The sequence below is a fragment of the Urocitellus parryii genome, chromosome 5 (genome assembly GCF_045843805.1).
Source record: "Urocitellus parryii isolate mUroPar1 chromosome 5, mUroPar1.hap1, whole genome shotgun sequence".
Lineage (NCBI taxonomy): Eukaryota > Metazoa > Chordata > Mammalia > Rodentia > Sciuridae > Urocitellus > Urocitellus parryii.
In genome coordinates this window covers 77,971,703-77,993,092 of record NC_135535.1, presented here as the reverse complement: position 1 = coordinate 77,993,092, position 21,390 = coordinate 77,971,703, and the positions used below count along the sequence as shown (strand labels likewise).

At 38.1% G+C, this 21,390-nt stretch overlaps 1 protein-coding gene across 4 annotated transcripts in view; it reads left to right on the top strand.

Moving 5' to 3' along the window:
- Bicd1 (BICD cargo adaptor 1) overlaps positions 1-21,390 on the top strand; it is a 230,005-nt gene that overhangs the window by 183,630 nt on the left and 24,985 nt on the right. Inside the window, exons 5-8 of one of the 4 annotated variants that reach the window (XM_026412338.2) lie at positions 5,093-6,187; positions 10,336-10,487; positions 15,101-15,418; positions 16,398-16,591. In XM_026412338.2, coding sequence (XP_026268123.1) covers positions 5,093-6,187; positions 10,336-10,487; positions 15,101-15,418; positions 16,398-16,591 — 1,759 coding nt within the window. Of the gene's footprint in view, positions 1-5,092; positions 6,188-8,494; positions 8,778-10,335; positions 10,488-15,100; positions 15,419-16,397; positions 16,592-21,390 lie in introns of those variants that run through there. The other 3 variants (XM_026412336.2, XM_077798934.1, XM_026412337.2) reach the window with 3 other exon arrangements.

The window sequence follows — 21,390 nt, the reverse complement described above, 5'->3', positions numbered from 1 at the left end:
TTACCTATTCAGTGGCCTTTGCATTTCCATGTGGATTTTATGATCAGCTTGTCAGTTTCTGTGAAGAATTCAGCTGAGGTTTTGATAGGTTTTGCATTGCACATGGAGTTCAATTGGGGAATATTGTCTCTTAATATTAAGTCTTTTGGCCCATGAATAAAGGGTATTACTTATCTTCTTGTTTGATTTCTTTTTCTTTTTGTTTTTAGAGATTGAGCCCAGGTGTGCTTTACCACTGAGCTAAATTCACAGCCCTTTTTACTTTTCATTTTAAGACTAACTTACTCAGGGCCTTGCTAAGTTGCCGAGGCTGGTTTTGAACTTGCAGTCCCCACCCCCACTCCCACCCCACCCTTGTCACTGGAATTACAGATATGCATTACCACCCCTGGCTTTAGGTCCTCTTTAATTTCCTTCAACAATGCTTTATGGTTTTCAGAGTATACATTTAGCATTCTTTTGTTAAACTTTACCTAAATATTTTATTCTTTTTCATAGTGTTGTGAATGCAATTATTTTATTAATTTAAGGTTTGATTTTTTTCATTGCTGGCATGTAGAAATATAATAGAGGTTTGTACATTGATCTTGTATCCTGCAAACGTATTATACTTGTTTATTTGTTCCAATTTTTTTTTTTTAAAAAGTGGATTTCTTGAAGCTGGGGTTGTGGCTCAGAGGTAGAGCTCTTGCCTAGCATGCATGAGGCACTGGGTTCAATCCTCAGCACCACATAAAAATAAAAGAAAGGTATCATGTCTACCTATAACTAAAAAATAAATATTAAAATAGTGGATTTCTTAAGAATTTCTATATACAAGATCATATCATAACAGGGGTGATGGCGTCTCATTGAGGGATTCCTCTTCCTGCCAAGGAGGGTGTAAGCCACCTGGAAACTTAAAGTCTAAATTAATTAGTGAAGAACAAAACACAAATAATCAGAAATATATTTACATAAAGCAGAGCCCCTGATAGATCTAGTCCACATAGATGCTGGAATTAGACAAAGGAAAGATGGCTCTGGTGGTTTATTTAAGGGGGTACATCAAAGGCAGGGATAAGGTTTCAAGGGCAGAGTCTTGCTTAATGATTTCTTGTAGTCAGCAGGTGGATTGACATTTTGGCAGGTCACATGCAGCTTAGGTGCTGTGTGGGATCTTGGCAGAGCTTGAGTGGGGGGAGAGTTCACCTGCACTGGGCAGACGGTCCCTGTAGCAGGTACCACGGAAAGTTCCCTATGCCAGACTTATCCCCTCACTAAGCTATGATACGCAACACAGTCCACACACAAGCCACGGACAGCTTGTGACAATATCATCTGCAAATAAAGACAATTATGCTTTTTCCTTTCCAATCTAAATGCTTTTTATTTATTTCATTTTCCTGCCTACATTCCCTGGCTAGAACTTTGATACTATGTCTAATAAAAGTCGCAGAAGCAAATCAGTCAATCAGTCACGTCTTGTTGCTGATCTTAGCAGGAAAGGGTTCAGTCTTTTTCACCATTGTTTCATTATGGTTGTATCTGGAATGTCCCCCAGCCTAGTCCCCAATACATCAATGTCCAGAGATGAAGCTTTGGAAAAGTGACGGGAATCATGAGGCCCCTGACCTCATCAATAGAGTAGTCCAGCCACACACGGGGGCTCACATCTGTAGGGCTCACACCTGTAATCTAGTGGCTTGGGAGGCTGAGACAGGAGGATTGTGAGTTCAAAGCCAGCCACTGCAATTTAGGAAGCCCTAAGCAACTTAGCAACTTTTTACCAAAAGTAAAAAGGACTGGGGATGTGGCTTAGTGGTTAAGTGTCCTTGAGTTCTGTCCCCAGTACCAAAAAAAAAAAAAAAAGAGTAGTCTATTGACTGGTTCATAATTGAATGGACTATTAGGAGATGATGGAAACTGTAGGGGGTGGGGCCTAGTTAGAGGAAGTAGGTCACTGGAAGTGTACCCTGGAAGGGTATATCTTGCGCCTTTGCTTTCTTGCTGCCATGAGGTAAGCAGCTCTGGTCCGCCACGCCTTCTCTACCATGATGTTCTGCCTTACTATGGGCCCATAACAATGGAGCCAGCCAACCAGGGGCTGAACCTCTGAAATCATGTGCCACAATAAATATTTCCTCCTCCAAGTTGATTTTCTCACATAATTTGTCAACAGCGATGGAAAGCTGACTTACAGAAGTGTGATGTTATCTATGGTTATTTCATAGATGCCTTCAATCAGTGTAAGGAAATTTCCTTTTATTCCTACATTGTTGACCTTTTTTTTTTTCCTAGAAGGCACATTGAATTTTGTCAAATGCTTTTCCTGCATGTGTTGAGGAATCATGTCGTTTTATATTCTATTAAAACAGTGTATTTTTTAAAATATCTTTGTTTTATTTATTTATTTTTGTATGTAGTGCTAAGGATTGAATTCAGTGCCTCACGCATGAGAGGCAAGCACTCAACCACTGAGCTACAACCCCAGCTCAAAACAGTGTATTTTTCTCTTTTTTTCCTTTTTTTTTTATTAGTTACACATGACAGTACAATGATGTGTATTTTTCTTATTGATTCTTGGATGTTAAATCAACATTACATCCCTAGGAAAAATCCCACTTCATCTTGCTGTCTAATCCCTTTTATGTTACTGGATTCAGTTTGCTAGTATTTTGTTCTGTATTCCTAATTGATAATCAGCATGTATTTTTCAGTTCCTGTAATATCTTTGTCTGGTTTGGGTATCTGAGTAATACTAGGATCTCAGAATGAGTTGGGAAGGTTTTAAATATTTTACTACAAAGAAAGGATAACTATGTGAGATGATTTATATTTAGCCTGATTTAATCATCCTCCAATGCATAATGTATCATAGTATCACAATGTCCCAAAAATATATACAATTATTATTTTTAATTTTAAAAACAGAATCATGTATTGATTCAAAATTCACATACAAGAAAACTCATCCTTTTAAATCGTTACAAAATTAAATTCATGGAAGTTGATAGTTGAAGAACAGCTTTGATTTCTTTTCCTATAGAAGTCCTAATGTTAATTGCAATTATCTTTTCTTGGTCTTTCACAAAAACTCTATTGGCCCACAATACATGTAAATATGTTTATTTAAAAGGCAAACAGGGCAGTTCCCAGCAACTTGGGAGCCTGAGACTGGATCCCCAAGTTTGAGGCCAGTCTCAGCAACATAGCAAGGCCCTGTCTCAAAATTAAAGAAAGAACTAGGGAGGTGATTTGGTGATAGAGCACTTCCCTGGTGTGTGGCAGGGCAGGGGGCAGGGGGATAAAGAAGAGGAAGATGATAGGAAAAAAATAAGGTGGCTCTTTTAGTGATAGATGATTACCATTAACTCAGCAAATCTCTCTTGGATAAGTTCTTCACAAATGGAGATTAAAATAATGACACCTAAAATGTATAGTCATTTTAAAGCTTTCAAGTGTTTTACATTTATTAATTCTAAGCACAGTGAATCTTAAATAGTTTAAGTGCCTGCTCTCTTTGAAATCCAAATACATTAAGGTACTACAGTTCTTAATAACTGAAGGAAAATATAATGCTGGAGTTCTATAAAAATTATCTGTGATAATTCAGTAATCATGTTTTGGTCAGATCCACCTGAATTGTCTGGAGCAAAAGAGTGGAATATGTGTGTGTGTGTGTGTATGTGTGTGTGTAGATATATAGATATACAATACATATATGTAGTGTATATATATATATATATATATATACACATGTATGTATATGTAAATTTTGAATATCACAGCCTGTGCAGTTGTGTGTGTATACCACTCTCTATTCAATATATACATACATATATGTATTTATATTCATATAAAATTTATACCACAGCAGGTGTGGTGGTGCACGCCTATAATCCCAGCTATTCAGGAGACTGAGACAGAAGGATCACAAGTTTGAGGCCAGCCTGGGCAATTTAGTGAGATTGGGAGCTGGTGCTATAGCTTAGTGGTAGAGTGCTTGCCTAGCATGCATGAGGCTAGGTTTAATCCTAAACACTACATTAAAATAAATAAAATAAAGGCATTCTGTCCATCTACAACTATAAAAAAATTTTAAAGGGGGTGCTTGGGGTGTGCTTAACATACGAGACCTTGGGTTCAATCCCCTGTAGCACTAAAAAAAAAAAAAAAAAAAAAAGCCAAGGCTTCTGCTCTCTATCCAGTTGATTTCATCAGAAATAAATTGGGTGAGGAAAGCAATACTGTATATGGAACATCCCCACATGAAACTATGTTCTATGTGATGTTTTCTGAAGGTGCTATCATGAAGAGAATGGTAGACTTATCCTTTTAGACTTAGAACATATATATGTTAAATATGAACTAGCAGAGCATGGCTTGAGAACCATTTCAAACCCATTACCTCATTTATCATAATACTTTGTCTCAAAATAAATTTGAGGCACATTCAGTAATTTTGGGGGTGCAGGGTACCAGGGATTGAATTCAGGGACACTTGAACTACTGAGCCACATCCCCAGCCCTATTTTGTGTTTTATTTAGAGACAGGGTCTCACTGAGTTGCTTTCAAAATCCTCCTGTCTTGGTCTCCTGAGCTCCTGGGATTATAGGCTTGCACCACTGCACCTGGCATTCAGTACATTGTGTTTTGATCAATTTTTATTTTATAAAAGGTTTTGTTCTATTGAGAGATTTGGGGAAATGGTTTTATCTATAATCATGTACACTACTCAAATAATGTTTAGACTTTTCCAAGGAAACCTATTTGATTTTCAAGGGAAAAAAGAACAAAACACTCCTGAAACCCATTTTCACTGGGATTGTACATAATGCCCATAATAGAATATTCGGAAGATTTTCTATCTCCTTTATGAAAAATTCAAATGGCTTGACTTTTATCAATACCATATTATGAATTATGTACTTTTGGGTTGACTTTCCCAGAACTGCTGAATAAGAAAAGATGCTCCAATTTAATTTGAAATAACGGGAACATTGACTGTGCTGCAGTTATTTTAAATATGCACAGGCCCCACTGTGAATGGACTAAGCTCCTCCGTGGCACTGCATTGAAGGCACTCAGAGACTTTCTTTTTCATTGCAGGTAGAGCGTGAAAAGGCCATTCTTCTGGCCAATCTCCAGGAGTCACAGACACAGCTGGAACACACCAAGGGGGCGCTGACGGAGCAGCATGAGCGGGTGCACCGGCTCACAGAGCACGTCAACGCCATGAGGGGCTTGCAGAGCAGCAAGGAGCTCAAGTCTGAGCTGGATGGGGAGAAGGGCCGGGACTCAGGGGAGGAGGCCCATGACTATGAGGTGGACATCAACGGCTTAGAGATCCTCGAATGCAAATACAGAGTGGCAGTAACGGAGGTGATTGACTTGAAAGCAGAAATTAAGGCCTTAAAGGAGAAATATAATAAATCTGTAGAAAACTATACAGAAGAGAAGGCCAAGTATGAGAGTAAGATCCAAATGTATGATGAGCAGGTGACAAGCCTTGAGAAGAACACCAAGGAGAGTGGCGAGAAGATGGCCCACATGGAGAAGGAGTTGCAAAAGATGACCAGCATAGCCAATGAAAATCACAATACCCTTAATACAGCGCAGGATGAGCTAGTGACATTTAGTGAGGAGCTAGCCCAGCTTTACCACCATGTCTGTCTGTGTAATAATGAAACTCCCAACAGGGTCATGCTGGACTACTATAGGCAAAGCAGAGTTACCCGCAGTGGCAGCCTGAAAGGGCCTGATGATCCCAGGGGACTTTTGTCTCCACGATTGGCCAGACGGGGTGTGTCGTCCCCAGTAGAAACAAGGACCTCATCTGAACCCATTTCAAAAGAAAACACTGAGGCCAGTAAAGAACCAAGTCCAACTAAGACCCCCACCATCTCTCCTGTTATTACTGCCCCACCATCATCTCCGGTATTGGATACAAGTGATATCCGCAAAGAGCCAATGAATATCTACAACCTTAACGCCATAATCCGGGACCAAATCAAGCATCTGCAGAAAGCAGTGGACCGGTCCTTGCAACTGTCTCGTCAGAGAGCAGCGGCTCGGGAGTTGGCCCCCATGATTGATAAGGACAAGGAAGCCTTAATGGAAGAGATCCTCAAGCTCAAGTCCCTGCTGAGCACCAAACGGGAACAGATTGCCACGCTGAGGGCAGTGTTGAAAGCCAACAAACAGGTAATCTCCTTCCACTGGTGAAAGCATGCTAGTTGAAAACCTTCTTAACCAATTTCCTCCCGAATGTTGTTGAGTTTCCAGGACCATCAAGACAAGGATTCCGATTACTGGTCAGTGGAGCAGTCAGACAAAGTGCGTCCTAGTGCCAAGTCAGAGTGTGATGTTATTTTTAAATAAGTGAATGGATAAAATAGAGAGTAGTTGTGCCCAGCTAGTGGAGGAAGAGATGAGGAAGGTAAAAGTAACAACAGAAGAGAAGACCCAGCTGCAGATACACCACAGCAGTCCTGTGAGTGTGGAAGCAGGGCATAGATAGTGGCAGAAGAGGCCGGCATGGCAGTTTGCGACAACCAGGGAGATACGGCAGGAGAGGCAGATACCTGGTGGGCAGCCAGGTCGTAAGGGTGTCTGGGTGCAGTCATGTATAAAGGAGGTCTGAGAGCCACCAACCTGACCTCAACTTCAGAGACAGAGGTTCCTCAAGGGCATGTAGCAAGGTGGAAAATGGGTGTCTTGTCTTTAATCCTAGGCTTTGAGAAACAAGAGTATTAGATAAATGATCAAGTCATGGACTCAGGGATAAAGAACAAGACAGCAGCAGGCAGATTTTAGCAACAAATAGTTTGGAGCCCACATTAGCAAGCAAACGATACAGAAGGAAATGGTGGTAGCAATGGGAGAGAGGGGAGGGAGGAACTGGGAATGTAGCTCCGTGGTAGGGTGCTTGCCTACCATGCATGGGGCCCTGGGATCAATTTCCAGCACTGTAAAAACATAAATAAAATAAAAATAAAAAAGCTATGGAGAGACAGAGAGAGAGAGAGAGAATGAACTCTAGCTCCATTAGTGACCATATATATAAAACTTAGGTTTAGATGGTGGATTAATTCATGGATCAAAATCACACTACACAAGACTTACATAATCTTTACCACGAGCACAACATCCTGGGGTCATTCTTGGTTGAGTCCTTCAGATAACTTATCTGATTTATTATATAAAGTTTGAATATTAACCAACCTAGAAAACTAGACCAATGAAAATGTCAAAGAGATTTGTCTGAAACAATAAGGTTGGTTGATAAGCCAAGAGAGAACTAATTTTTGAGCCAGTATTCATTGACTTTACAGATAAGGAGATAGTAAGTAGGGATGCAAAAATAAATGACTAATAATCTAGTACAAATTCAACACATGCCTGTAACTACAGGCTAGAACATGTGGAACACTTTATAGTGGTATAAACAGTGCCATAGAAATTAGAGAAGAACAAAGCATGCCTAGCTGAGTTTGATTTTCACAGTGCTATGTGGTACCATTTGCATTACATCAGAGTCACAGCCTGTGTAGGCTCAGTAAATCCAATGAAAACACATTTCTAGCCCATTAAAACAATAGTGGCTTACCATGATGCTTATGTTCAAGTATCAACAGATAACATCATCATATTTAGACATTGTGAAATGTTAATTATTGAGACTAAGGTGAGAATTCCGTGGTTTAGGGGAAAAAGGAAATCATCTTATTTTGAGGTAGGCGTTCTGTATTCTCAGTGAAAATTTTTTTTTCTTTAGAGGTGCTGGGAATCAAATCCAGGGCCTTGCACATGCTAGGCAAGTGCCCTACCACCAAGCTACATCCCAGCCCATCTATGAATCTTTTATTATACTTTAAGATTTCTTTTTCAGAGGCACGGTGTCTTCTGACAGAATAATTTAGTTATGAAGCATCATTTATGTACTAGCCTGTTTTAGATGTGAACATTCAAATAACACTAATATATGGTCTCTGCTTGCCAGAAGAGGACTCACAGCCCCCTGGGAATGGCAGAATATAACAGATAATTATAGTTTGATGTTATATGTGCTGTAATCCAAGTTATGGGAACATGGCAGAGGAAGTCAACAATGTTTCTTAAGAGGAGTTGGAAAGGACTTCACAGAACAATTCTTGAGGTTTTCTTTCTTTTGTTCTTAAAGGATAAGAAATTGTTTTCCCAGGGGAAGAGGAAATAATTCCAGACAAACGAACATTAGGTACAGTGGGACAAGTGACAAAACAGGATAATGTATTGAGGGAATGTTTATGATGGTCTCTGTGAATAAGAATTTCTTTTTTTTTACAAAGTTAACTTTGAAGTATGGGAAGAAAGTGAATGTAGATATCAACAAATCTACTAATGGGGTTTTGATGGTCTAAATTAATTCTGAAAAAGTTTTGCATAGTCTATGGGAAACAAATCTGCAAATAAAACAGCCTTTGGGGGCATTTCTTACAAATAATAAATGAGTTCTTTCTTCTGTTTCAGATCCAGCGGCCTGTCATCCCCCTTGCTTCTCCCCTTAGAAACTGACCATGTGACTCTATGTGCTTACAAATTCCTTACACCTACATTCGCATGACTTAAATTTAATCACCTGTTTTAAATGAATATGTGTGTAAACTTTTTGAGAAACCAAACAATTGCTTAGAGATGTAGCTCAGTGTTAGAATACTTGCCTAGCACATGTGAGTACTGGATTTGATCCCTAGTACTCAAAAAGAAAGAGAGAAGGGAAAAAAAAAAAAAAAACCTGACATTTTCCGCAGGCCAATTTATTCTGGATAGTTTTCTGAATTTATAATATTTCTGAAAATTCCAATGAATATTAGCTTTACAGAACATACAGAATTGTTATATGAGTAACTTGTCATTTTAATATGAATTTAAATACAGAGTTAAAAACCAGTAAGAAACTAATTTGGAATCAAATACTAATGAAGTACCTCATCCTGATATTAGTTTAATTAAAAATGAATTCATCCATTTCTATCGAAGTTGACACTTTGCGTAAGAAAGTTGAAATTGTGGGCTGGGGATGTGGCTCAAGCGGTGGCGCGCTCGCCTGGCATGCTTGCGGCCCGGGTTCGATCCTCAGCACCACATACCAACAAAGATGTTGTGTCCGCCAAGAACTAAAAAATAAATATTAAAAATTCAAAAAAAAAAAAAGAAAGTTGAAATTGTGCATTTCAAGCACAGAAATATAATGGTAGTCTCCCTGGGAAATCCCATTAGTAATGGGGTTTCCAGTACTATTGGCTATTTTTTCACACTCTGAAAAGTTGCAGTTTAGAGTCTGTAAAAATAGTGCATTTCCAGTTTGACTTCAAAATGCATGCCATGGGCCACGTGCCATGCTTCCGTTTGACTTCCCAATGCCATGAGCTGTGCATGTCCCTAAACATGCACCAATTTTATGCACTGGATTCAGTCATTGTGTTTTTACTTTCTACTGTGCCAGGCTAGCTCTTGGTTTGAAACACTACTAGTTCTAGAAACTTCAGATAATCCCAAACCCAAACAAATATTTTAACTTCTTCTATATTATGGAGTTTCTGCTTTCTTGGAGATTATGAATAATTTAACTATAACCCACTGGTTCTTCATTATTTCTTTTCCTTAAACATATAAGAACACTGGCTTATAGCTTATCATATACTCATGTTATAAATTACAATGGCCTTTTATTCTGTGTTTTAAGCCCACAGGGAACACAGAGAACACAAAAGTTGAGTCCTAACGTATTTCAGTTGGAAACTGCGCTCCTTTACTAACTCCTTAATAAAAATCCTTCTTATGTAAGGTTTCATTTTGGCTCCCTCCATGTCTGAAATTCCTACACCTTCAACAATATACATGAAGTATTTATTGGAGTACAGCCAATTTCTTAGATCCTGATACTGACTGGCTCATGGTTGGCTTCTAAGGCAATTTAACCACATTATCAATTCACACCAGGTTTTTGGTTTTGTTTTGCTTTTTCTTGTTGTTGTTTTGGTTTATGTGGGGTTTTGTTTGTTTATTTGGGCAGTACTGGGGACTGAACCCAGAGCCGTGTGTGTGTGTGTGTGTGTGTGTGTGTGTGTGTCTGTCTGTCTGTCTCAAGCACTCTACCCCTGAGCTCCATCCCCAGCCCTCTCACAACTCATTTTGACACTAAAGAAAATCTTTCCTATGTCCAAGGTATGTACATATGCTATGTGAAATCTAACCAAGTCAATTTCACTTTCCATTTATGAGATAATTAATAGACCCAGCATGAATAACTGTGTATGACAGATGTTCCTGGTATGAACAGGGTGAGCATTGTGATTTTTCTGCTTTAGACAGCTGAGGTGGCCCTAGCTAATCTGAAGAACAAATATGAGAATGAAAAAGCAATGGTGACAGAAACCATGACGAAACTGAGGAATGAACTGAAGGCTTTGAAAGAAGATGCAGCCACCTTCTCATCCCTGAGAGCAATGTTTGCAACAAGGTAACTGGGTTTTCTTCCTAAAATTGTGGTCCACGCAAGAAAGACTAGAGCACTCACAAGTGAGTCTCTGTGTATCTTGAGCGTATTAGATTGTGGTCTAGGACAGAGATTCCACTCTGACAAATATAAGGCTCACTTCCAGAGTCCTCTACTGGACACAGTGGATCAAACAATTCTGATACATAAATATTTTTTCCAGCCACTTGGGAGGCCAAGGCAGGAGGATCACTCGAGCCCAGCAACTCAAGACCAGTTTGGACAACACAGCCAGACACTGTCTCAAAATCAAATAACTAAAAATTAATTTAATAATCTTTTTCTATACCTTATATGCTCAAAAGAATTAGATATTGGGCAGAGATGGGAAATACTGGGAAAAGAACCCAGGGCCTCACACATGCTAGGCAAAGACTCTACCATTAAGCTACAGCTTTATCCCATATATTAGATTTTTTAAAAGCTTCCCATAAGGGAAAAAATACTTCTTAAAATAGCTAAATATTATCATCATTGAAATATAGTCCTATGACTAAAGTACATAAAAGTACATTAAGGTGCTTACTGATACTGTCATCATGAAGACTAATATTCATCAAATCAGCTAATATTTACACTTTAATACACTGTGAATTAAGTTATATTTATATTATTTCTAAAATGTAATTGTGTATATCACTGACTTTTTTTGCATTGCCCAACTAATTATACAAGTATTACTTTCTATCTCCCGCACCACACACACATCAGTTTTGTTAAGAGGAAATGCTTTTTTTAAAAAATATGAAATAATTAATGAAGAATATTCTGGAAACTCAGAAAGTGAAGGGTTGTATGTTTTCTCTCATGTGGAAGCTAGAGAGGAAAAAGGAAAAGAAAGGTGGGTGGGGGATCTCATGAAAACTAAAGGGGGAGCTGGGGTTGTGGCTCAGAGGTAACAGCGCTTGCCTAGCATGCATGAGGCACTGGGTTCGATCCTCAGCACCATATAAAAATCAAGTCACTATTGTGATTTTATTCTATATTTCCCTAATGACTAATGATGCGGAGAATCTTTTTATATTCTCATTGGCCTTTTATATATCTTCTTTTAAAAAAGAGAACAACTTTACTGTGATATAATTCACATGCCATATAATTGATCCATTGAAACTATACCATTCCATGGTTTTTAATATAATAATATAATCACAGATGTCACGTTCCATGTGGCAAAAACACTCAGGGTCACTCCAGGGGAACTGGGCTGCACAAAATAACCACACAGGAGACAGAGATACCTTTTCCTTTGGGGGTCCTGTGACAGCTCCTCTGACCTTAAGGGTCCACAGAAAGAGATTGAGCACGTGCTGACCCTTTTATTGGGGAGAAGCCATTCAGTTGAGGCAAGGGGTCAGATTTCAAGGGGCTGAGTCTAGCTTTCTGATGTCTGCTGTCAGCAGGTTGACTGACATCTAGGAAGGCCACACCCAAGGGCAGAGTAAGAAAAGGGGCACACAAAAGGCGTTTCCATGGAACTTTCTATCCCAAACAGGGAGAAGGGTTAATATCACAAAGGAACAGGTGAGTGTAGCTCCACCCATGGGGCTGCAGGAAGACTCGTTTGTTACATTTTTACAACTCTCAAGATCAGGGCCACTGTCTATAGCCACTTTGATGTGGCCAGATCACTGGAAGTGACCAACAGAGCCTCACCAATCAGGAAAGGAAAATGCTGGTCACATGGCGTGGCAGCCTCCCACACACAGAGATGTACAATCATCGCCAGAGACCATTTTCAAACACTTTTATTACCCCAAAAAGAAACCCCATATCTATTAGCATTCACTCCCCCATTCTTCCTAGTGGTGTAACCACCATCTCTTCTCTGACACTCTAGAGTTGCTTCTTCTGGACATTTCATATAAATAAAAAATAATTTAATTGTGAAAAAATAAAGTTATTGTGTCTACCTAAAACTAAAAAATAAATATTAGAAAAAAAACTGAAGGGAGATGAGTAGACTAGCGGAAAGGGATGAGGGAAGGGAAAAGGGAAATACTTGGGAGTGATATTGTCCAAACTATAATGTTATATTGTAGGCGTAGACCAATCTGTAACATGAAGTCCCACCATTATGTCCAACTATAATGTACCTATTTTAAAAACGTGGGGAAAAAAAATAATGTACTAGGCTGGTATGTGGCTCTGGGGTAGGGCACTTGCCTATCATGCCCAAGGGCCTGGGTTCCATCCTCAGTACTGCAATAATGATTATTATTACATGTAATGATTTGAGGGTTTCAAAATCTGGGGGTCCTCAATATACTCTTGAAATACCTTTTTTGTTGTCACAAAGCAGTCTCCTCCCCCCAACAAAAAGCACCAACTATATATATCCTCTTTGATACAAATTTGGTGCAAAATTCACAAAGCATAACTTTGACTTTATTTGCATACTCAGAAAATGATTTACATGTAGCTGATGTAATTTAAAAAAATATCTTGGGCTTATAGGAGTCCCCAGGCTCTGTGCAGCTTGCTTTGTAACTTGGGAAAGAAAAGGCTCAAGGTCATATGTGATTAAATCTCTTGGAAATCACAGTCAGAAGGGACCTGAGGGACCACAGGGGTGGAGAGGAACTGGCTTCTGGGGCCCAGAGCACAGTGGTATTTGGAAAGTAGAAGATGTATACCTCTGACCACTATGAGGTATAGGATAGAGAATGGGAATGGTCCCCTCTCCGATGCAAGAAATCAGGTTTATGTTTAGAATCAAGAGAACATAAATTTGTTCTTTGAGAAGAAATTGAAAACATTTTAAAAGGTCATTTGAAGTCTCCATATATGAGTGAATGGCCTATATCCCCCATTAGTTCATTTTCACAGTCATCTGTTTTTTCAGATACAGTAACTGCCTAACGCTATATGTTTAAAATATTGTTATCCAGCAGTGAAGATTAATCCAGGTCCTGAAATTTGCTTGGTATTTTACTAAAATCTGATTTTTCTTATGATCTACATGTCCCCGCTGATTCCTGACAGTCAATGGTAAAGAGAATGGCACCCCCTTGATTTCAAGTTCTTTTACCACAGAGCCTGTTTTCTTCTTTAAAATACTCCAGGCTTGTGCTAATTTCAAAGTTTGCATAATGCGTCTTGGATAACTCCAAGATGGTTGTTAACCATCTGCTGGTGCATGCACAGTAATTGTTATTAATATCTTAATGGGTAAATAAAGAGCAGAATCTCAGAATAAGCTTTTTTTCCCACACTGCCTCTTTCTTCCAAATGCATATGGATGGGCTCAGGTTTTGATTTGGTGGGGAAATAAATCACTGAGCTTACCTTCATGCTTAGTGCAAGCATGAACCTGAATGAAGATGTTCCTGACAACTGGCTTTACCTCCATCAAACCTTGTGCAAGTTTTCTTTGACAACTCTCTGCACTCTCATTTGGTAGAGAAATCATTGAAAACACCACTTCCTAATTCAGAGAAATCACCCATATTGAAGACAGTGCCAGCTGCAATCTGTACTAAATTAAAATAAAACCTATAAATAGAGATAAAGAAGCAAATAATTTTCTTCACTAACATTATTATTTTTTCGGATGCCACAGACATAACCCATAACAAACTTGTCATGTTCCTGCAAAGAAGACAAATGTTATACAGCAGAAAGAGCCATTGTAACACATCTAAGGTACTTTGGACACGTGAAACTATACAGTACTACCAAAAAGCAGCCCCCAAAAGAACTCTGTCCTTGAGGTTCATGATGCCTATTTAGAGTGCTCCCATATGTACCCTATTGTGTGGGTTATTGTACACGCTCTATGGTTTCCAGTTTCCTATTACTGTAGGTTATCTCCATTCTGTTGGTGGGAAGACCAGTATTCTATCTAAATTCTAGTCAAATTCATTCCAGCAGTTTTTCCCTTATCCATAAGAGATATAGTCCAAGACCCCCAGAAACCACTGATCATACTAAACCCTATGTATAGTGTTTTTTTTCCTATACCTGTTACAAGGTTTAAGTTATAAATTAGGCACAATGACAATTAACAATAATAAAATAGAATGATTATAACAATATGCTGTAATAAAAGTTACGTGTCATGTTTTTTTTCCTATACATAATGTACCTGTGATAAAGCTTAAGTTATAAAATAGGCACAGCAAAAAATTAACAATAATAAATAATATAACAATTATAACAGTATAGAGTAATAAATGAGAATGAAATTTTGAGCCAGATGTGGTGGTACTTGCCTGTACTCATAGTGACTCTGGAGGCTGGAGCAAGAGGAGCTCAAGTTTGAGGTCAGCCTCAGCAATTTAGTGAGACCCTGTCTCAAAATAAAAAATGAAAAAGGATTGGGGATATAGTTTGGTGGTAAAGAGTCCCTGGGTCCAATCCCCAGGCCACAAATAAAAATAAGATAAAATAATCTAAGAAAAATCTTTTGAGTCAAGACAAATAAAATGTTGGGACCACAGATGATCTCAGGTTACTGAAACTGTGGGGAAGTGAAATTCTGGTTAAGGTGGGGGGAAGCATTGTACTTTCCAACTTGAGTTCCAGTTCAGTTTCCCCAAGATGTCCCCCTCACCACCTTTCTGTTTGGGTTCCAGATGTGATGAATATGTCACACAGTTGGATGAGATGCAGAGACAGTTAGCAGCCGCAGAGGATGAGAAGAAGACTCTAAACACTTTGTTACGAATGGCTATCCAGCAAAAACTCGCCCTGACCCAGCGGCTGGAGGACTTAGAGTTTGACCATGAGCAGTCCCGTCGCAGCAAAGGCAAACTTGGAAAGAGCAAGATCGGCAGCCCTAAAGTAAGTGGGGAGGCATCAGTCACCGTGCCCACCATAGACACTTACCTCCTGCATAGTCAGGGCCCACAGACACCCACCATTCGGGTCAGCAGTGGCACTCAGAGGAAAAGGTATGCATGCAGCGATCTTCATAGTATGGTGCAGTGGCCAGATTTTAGTTAACTGCAAAAATTAATGTGCTCTTGTTGTGGTGGCTGGAGGAGGGGAAGGAAAAGGAAAAATGGGAGCTGCTATAGATGGGCTTTGCAAATATCGGTCTTCCCAGATCAAAACCTTGTGATAATCGTGCTACTATATTCCTTTCTGCCCCCATCCCCATTGCTTTGACCATAAAATAATTTTCAAAGTGTCTGTTCATATTTTTGCTGCTCTTTGTATGCATATATGCCTCTCCCTTACCTCCAACTGGAAAATTGGTAAAGGTGGATAATGAGAATGAAGCTGTGTTCTACTTGGATTATAAGTCATTGTACCTCTGGAAATGGTGCTATTTACCAGCTTCTCTTTAATGGGGCAAGGATATGAATATGTTCTCTTAAGGGAACTTTTGTCTATATGACCCAAACTGACGACTGAAAGGGCATGCCTGTATTTAGGTAAAAACGGAATGGAATACATATACTCCTTTCCTTTAAAAGCAAGTTTTTATGCTCTTTCAGTTGGCATGTGAATATTTCACAGAGAAACCACTTGTAAGGTTTTTGGTGGCCTGATTTCATGACGTTTTCCCCCCAAGTCCTGGTTATTGAGTTACATACCTGGTGTTGTCTGTTAATATAGTAAAACTTTCTATTTTTAGCTTTCGTTTAAGAATCAAATAATACATATATTTTCTATTTGAGGTTCAAACTGACTAACTGTAATAAATCTCTTTTCCAGTATCCAAAATAGTTTCCAAATAGGGTTGTATTCTGGTGTGGAAACTAAAACAATTAGCAAAAAAAAAAAAAAAAAAAAAAAAATCTTGATTTACATATTAAAACAATTAAATGCCAATATAAATAATGTTGTCACTGGTGAGGCGTTGAAAGGTAATTAAAGTAAAACTTTTTTGTTTCCTATATGTATTTTTCTTGGATCTCCTGCAAGACAATTTTCACCTTCCCTTTGTGATCAGAGCCGTCCCAGGACTTCAGGGGCTTCCTACCTACAGAATTTATTAAGCGTTCCCCCTGATCCCACCTCCACAGAATCATTTCTTCTGAAGGGCCCCCCTTCCATGAGTGAATTCATCCAAGGGCACCGGCTCAGCAAGGAAAAAAGGTTAACCGTGGCTCCACCAGGTAAACATTTTTTCCTTGGGTGCATGTGATGCAAATGTCTAGTTAAATAGACGACTCTTCCCTTCCTTCCAGCCGCTCAACTCTCTCCCCCATCCACAGAGCCTAACTCTGAGGGACTTTGAGGATGTGTGAATTCCCAGCACTGAAATAAAGATTCCTCTGCACTTAGCTTCCTGTCTCCTCCTTGACCACAGCCAGACATGGTTCCTGAGACGACTCTAGGGACTTCCTTCCAGCAGCCAAGGATAGAAATGAGAGCTGGAAGGAATGGGAGAGGGAAAGGGAAATCAGCCAGCCATGCACAGCAGGGCACACACCTGAATCCTCTCTGCAGTTTGGTAGCTCGTGGTGATTCCATCTGGGTCAGATTTTGAGTTTGGCTCTTACCACGTTTAATGTAATTTCACCCCAGAGCCATGTTTATATTATGGCTTTTGAACCAATTCCTTTTGTAGTGACTCAGAATGTCTCCTCGGTCATTATACAGAAAATTAAAGTGAACTCCATGAAGGCTTTGCTCCTCAGGAACATTTAGGTATTAGTATAAGGTTCTTGCATTTGTAAGCCCTTATGCTCACAATTTAATTTAACATTTCTGTTTTTTTTTAATCTTTCCTATGAAAAGGCCTAAATCAAAAGCATGATTTATGGCAAATAAAGAAAATGTGACTCTGGCAAATAAAGATCATCCTTTTGCAAAACCCTTGCATGCTCAGTATAAGTTAGAGATGGCCAACAGGAAGCCCATGAAAGAAAATAAGCCCAAGGGCAGCTATTATTTGTCTATTACAGGGAACCAAAAATTAAAACAAATTCAAGTTAGTTGTCAGCAGTTACAAACTCAGGGATTTCATATGAACACCTGTTATTTCTGGCCTCTTTTGAATGATTCTGGATATCTGGCAGCCCTTGGTCTGCATTCATGCATGTCAACAACCTGTTGGAGCTCAGTAGTGGCTGCTGTCGTTAGACAGGGAAAGCCTGGCACTTGGTCACATCACTCCCTATGACCGACACAGCCTGCTCTACTTTTTCTGTTACTTTCTGGTCTCTACTGTAGCTTCTGAGTTTGCCACCCTTGTGAGAGTTTTGTTTGTCTGTCTGTCTGTTTTACCCAATTTACTTCAATTTTACCTTAATTCCTTTTTGGAAACCTCAGCCTTTGGATCTCTAATATTTTTCTTATCTGATTCATTTGATCAGCCTACTGATTGGGATTAAAAGATGTGCTATAATGATTTATATCACATGTTCTACATTCTAGGAATGTTAAGGAAATGTTGAGGAAATCAGTAATGGGGTAACAGCCCAGATGCACAGGTACACACACAAAAGTAATCCTTCCAATGGTTACTTCTACTTTTATAACTCATTTTCTAATTTTTTAGATACTTTTGGAAGGTACCTTGAAGTATTCTGTGAACTACCAAAGGGGTAATGATATGCCAGGGCACCTAACTTGGTTAAAACCCACAAAAGCCTTCTTTTTAGTGTTGCAAATGGATTTAGTAGCACTGTCTACTCAAATTTAGAAAATAAATGGTATGATTAATAAGTAACTCCTGTTGCATTTCACTTTAAAAGGTGGTGTAGCAATAAGATTAAAAATTAATAAAATCTAACAGTAGCTATTTTCATTTTTGTATGACTGCTTGGTTCTTGTGTACATGAATATATATTTTACATCATTATCATTACATTGTGGAAGTCATTAATATTACATCATTAACATTTCCATGTTGCTACTTGGTCATTGTTATTTTTAAAGTTATTGTATCTTAAATTTTATTTCAGATGTTGTTATTGTATTAGTCACTCCTTCCCCTGGGGTTGTCCACTGGAATGGTATTTCCATTATATGGTATATTATTGAATGCTGCTGGGAATAGCTTCATGCATTCAACAACTCATGTATTCAATTTTTTCTCAGGAGTGAAATCATGGGTTAGAAGTTGAACATTTTTATGGCTTTTGCTACATTTTGATGTTGTCAAAAGGGTATATCAGTGTGCAGACTGCCCCACAAAGCATTTTCCCCTTCTGCTAATCTTTCTCCTACTTTACACACAACTGTAAATATCTTCAGCTCTAAGACCACTTAGCTTATGTGAATTAAAATGCCATTATTTTTCTTAAATTCTTTAGTTTTGAGTAACCAGAAAATGTTATTGGCCTAAGAAATGGTTACTATATATAAGATTATAACTCAGAATCATCACTAGACCAAAAAATCACTTTAATAATAACTTACTAGTAAACTTTATATTTCTAACCATTTATTTGAAGTTAAAATAATAGAAGAGGAAAAGAAGTAAAGCTCTTAAAGCCTGCAGATCTTTCAATTATATATCATGGAATCAATTAGATTAATTCTTAACAAATTATTATTAGATCAATCAACAATATTTTCTAAAAGATCTCGAATAAATCAATTACTATAGAAATTGATTGACACACCAAACAAACTAGCTCCTAAAAATACCAGCATTATTGATAACATATATTACTTTTCCTAGGCTGAACTACAGTGGGTAAAATATATTGAATGTTGTTTAGAACGCTTTTACTATATAAAATATTTTCATTATGCCAAAAATGGGGAACTATGTCATATTTATAACCAATCCTATGTTCTATGCAAGCAATATCTTAAACCTCTAAGTAATAATAGATTTTGAGATTTTTTTTTATTCATGAGTTTAATATAAATTGTTGATTATTATAAAATTTGCTGGCTGGTATCAACCATTTTTAATGTACAATTCCCTGTTCATTTTTCAGAATGTTTTTGTTAAATATTGTTTTCTAAAATACATATTAAATATATATTTTTAGGCAACTTAAATTATTTAAATGAGCAGATACATCAACATTGTTTTCCTTTTGAGGATCATTGAAATAATTATATCAATAAGTTAATTATATTAGTTTAGTTTGTCTTCTTTTTTTTAAACGTGGAACATAAAATGTTTTTACCCTAAGATATACTTTTAAATAGATTTCATTTCTATGAGGTGACCGACAAAAAACCCAGTCCTCTTTAAAACACAATTTCTCAATTCTGAAGAATCCACTCTAGGGTAGAACATTGATTTACAATATTAGTTTTACACTAATTGATTAGTACATTGTACTAATTGATTTGTTACTTTAATATGACTTTTGGGGGGAAAATTTTGGTCCTTGCCTCTGAATTTGGTTCTGCTGAGTCATCCACTGAAATTCCAGAGTTTTCTGCTCATGACTGTTGACTTATTCTTGCCATTATCCTTATTCTGCCACACAAAATCCCGAGTCCTCCTACTCCTCTTAATTTTTGCAGTTTCAATTACCAGCTCATCTGAGAAGTGCCTTCCAGCGTTGATGAACTTGAATCAAAAGGGACCCTGTTGTCATCAAGAATTTATAATCAGGCAGCAGATTGCATATCTTCATAAACTTGTTGCTATTTTGTAGCCAACATTTCATCTTGATGTTATAACTGCCTAGGCTTATATAATGATAGTAATAATGATAACAACAACAATATCATCTTACCATTTAATCAGTAATTAAAATCTGTCTATCAGAATATGTAAAAGGAATCCATGTAATTCACAGGCAAGAGATGTTCTTTCTGTAGTAAAGATCTGATTGCAGCATTTGTACAAGATAAATAAGAAATTTCAAACCTGAAAAAGCAACTTTGGTGTTTTCTTAAAGTACTATCCTAAATAATTTGCTCTTTAAATCATTACTGAACTGGTGTTAAGAGAATTGCATTGCCTTGAAATCTGAAATTTTTCTATAATATTTTAGACTTTGCTGATTTTAAAAACAACTCAGAGAAATGTGTTGACCTTAGATTCATAATCCTTTTAGAATCTGTAGTCAAGCAGGGCATGATGCTGCACGCCTATGATCCCAGTGACTTAGGAGGCTGAGACAACTGGATGACAAGTTTGAGGCCAGCCTTGGTAACTTAATGACACCCTGTCTCAAATTTTTAAATTTTAAAAAGGGATGGGGATGCAGTTCGGTGGTAAAGCATTCTTGGGTTCAATCCCAGTACTTAAAAAAAAATTCATAGTCAACATACCAACATACCAACAAGCATGTTCATAGTAAAATTTGCTTTTACATTTCACTACATTCAAACAAGTAAACAATTTTCTGTTTGTATTGCAAAGCTTGTGTTCTTAAGCTTATACCAAAACCACATTTTTTTCATTAAACCATTTGCTTATTTGCTCATTCACTTATTCATCAAATATAACAAAATTTATTGAGTACCTATTATGTGTCAGGCACTTTTCTTGGCTCTTGATATACAATGATATTCAAATGAAACACAATTCTATTCTTCAGGAAACTCACAGCCTGGTAGGGGATGAAGGCATGCAAATAAGTAATGGAGTTAACAGATGTTCCTGGAATAGATGAAGGAGTTAGGTTAGGCACAGCCTTCAAAAAGTGAGGCAAATGCTGGCCATGAATGATGTTTAGATGTTGATAGGCAGAAGGTAGAGGTGCAGGGGTGGGTACTGAGGAGACCTTTCTAGGAAGGAAAGTCAACTTGTACAAAGGCCATCAGCTTGAGGGGTGGAACCTAAGTCAAGACTTGGAAATGATGGGAAATGAGACTGGAAAAGTGGGCAGGGACTGGTAATCAGGTTAGTGCAAGCAGACTTTACACCACTGAGCTCACCTAACAGTTACAAATAGGATCAGATGTCCATTATATGAAACCATCCTGACAGCAAAGTGAAGAATGGATTAGGTACGGATAACATTTCAGATAAAGAAGCAGGTATGGAAAC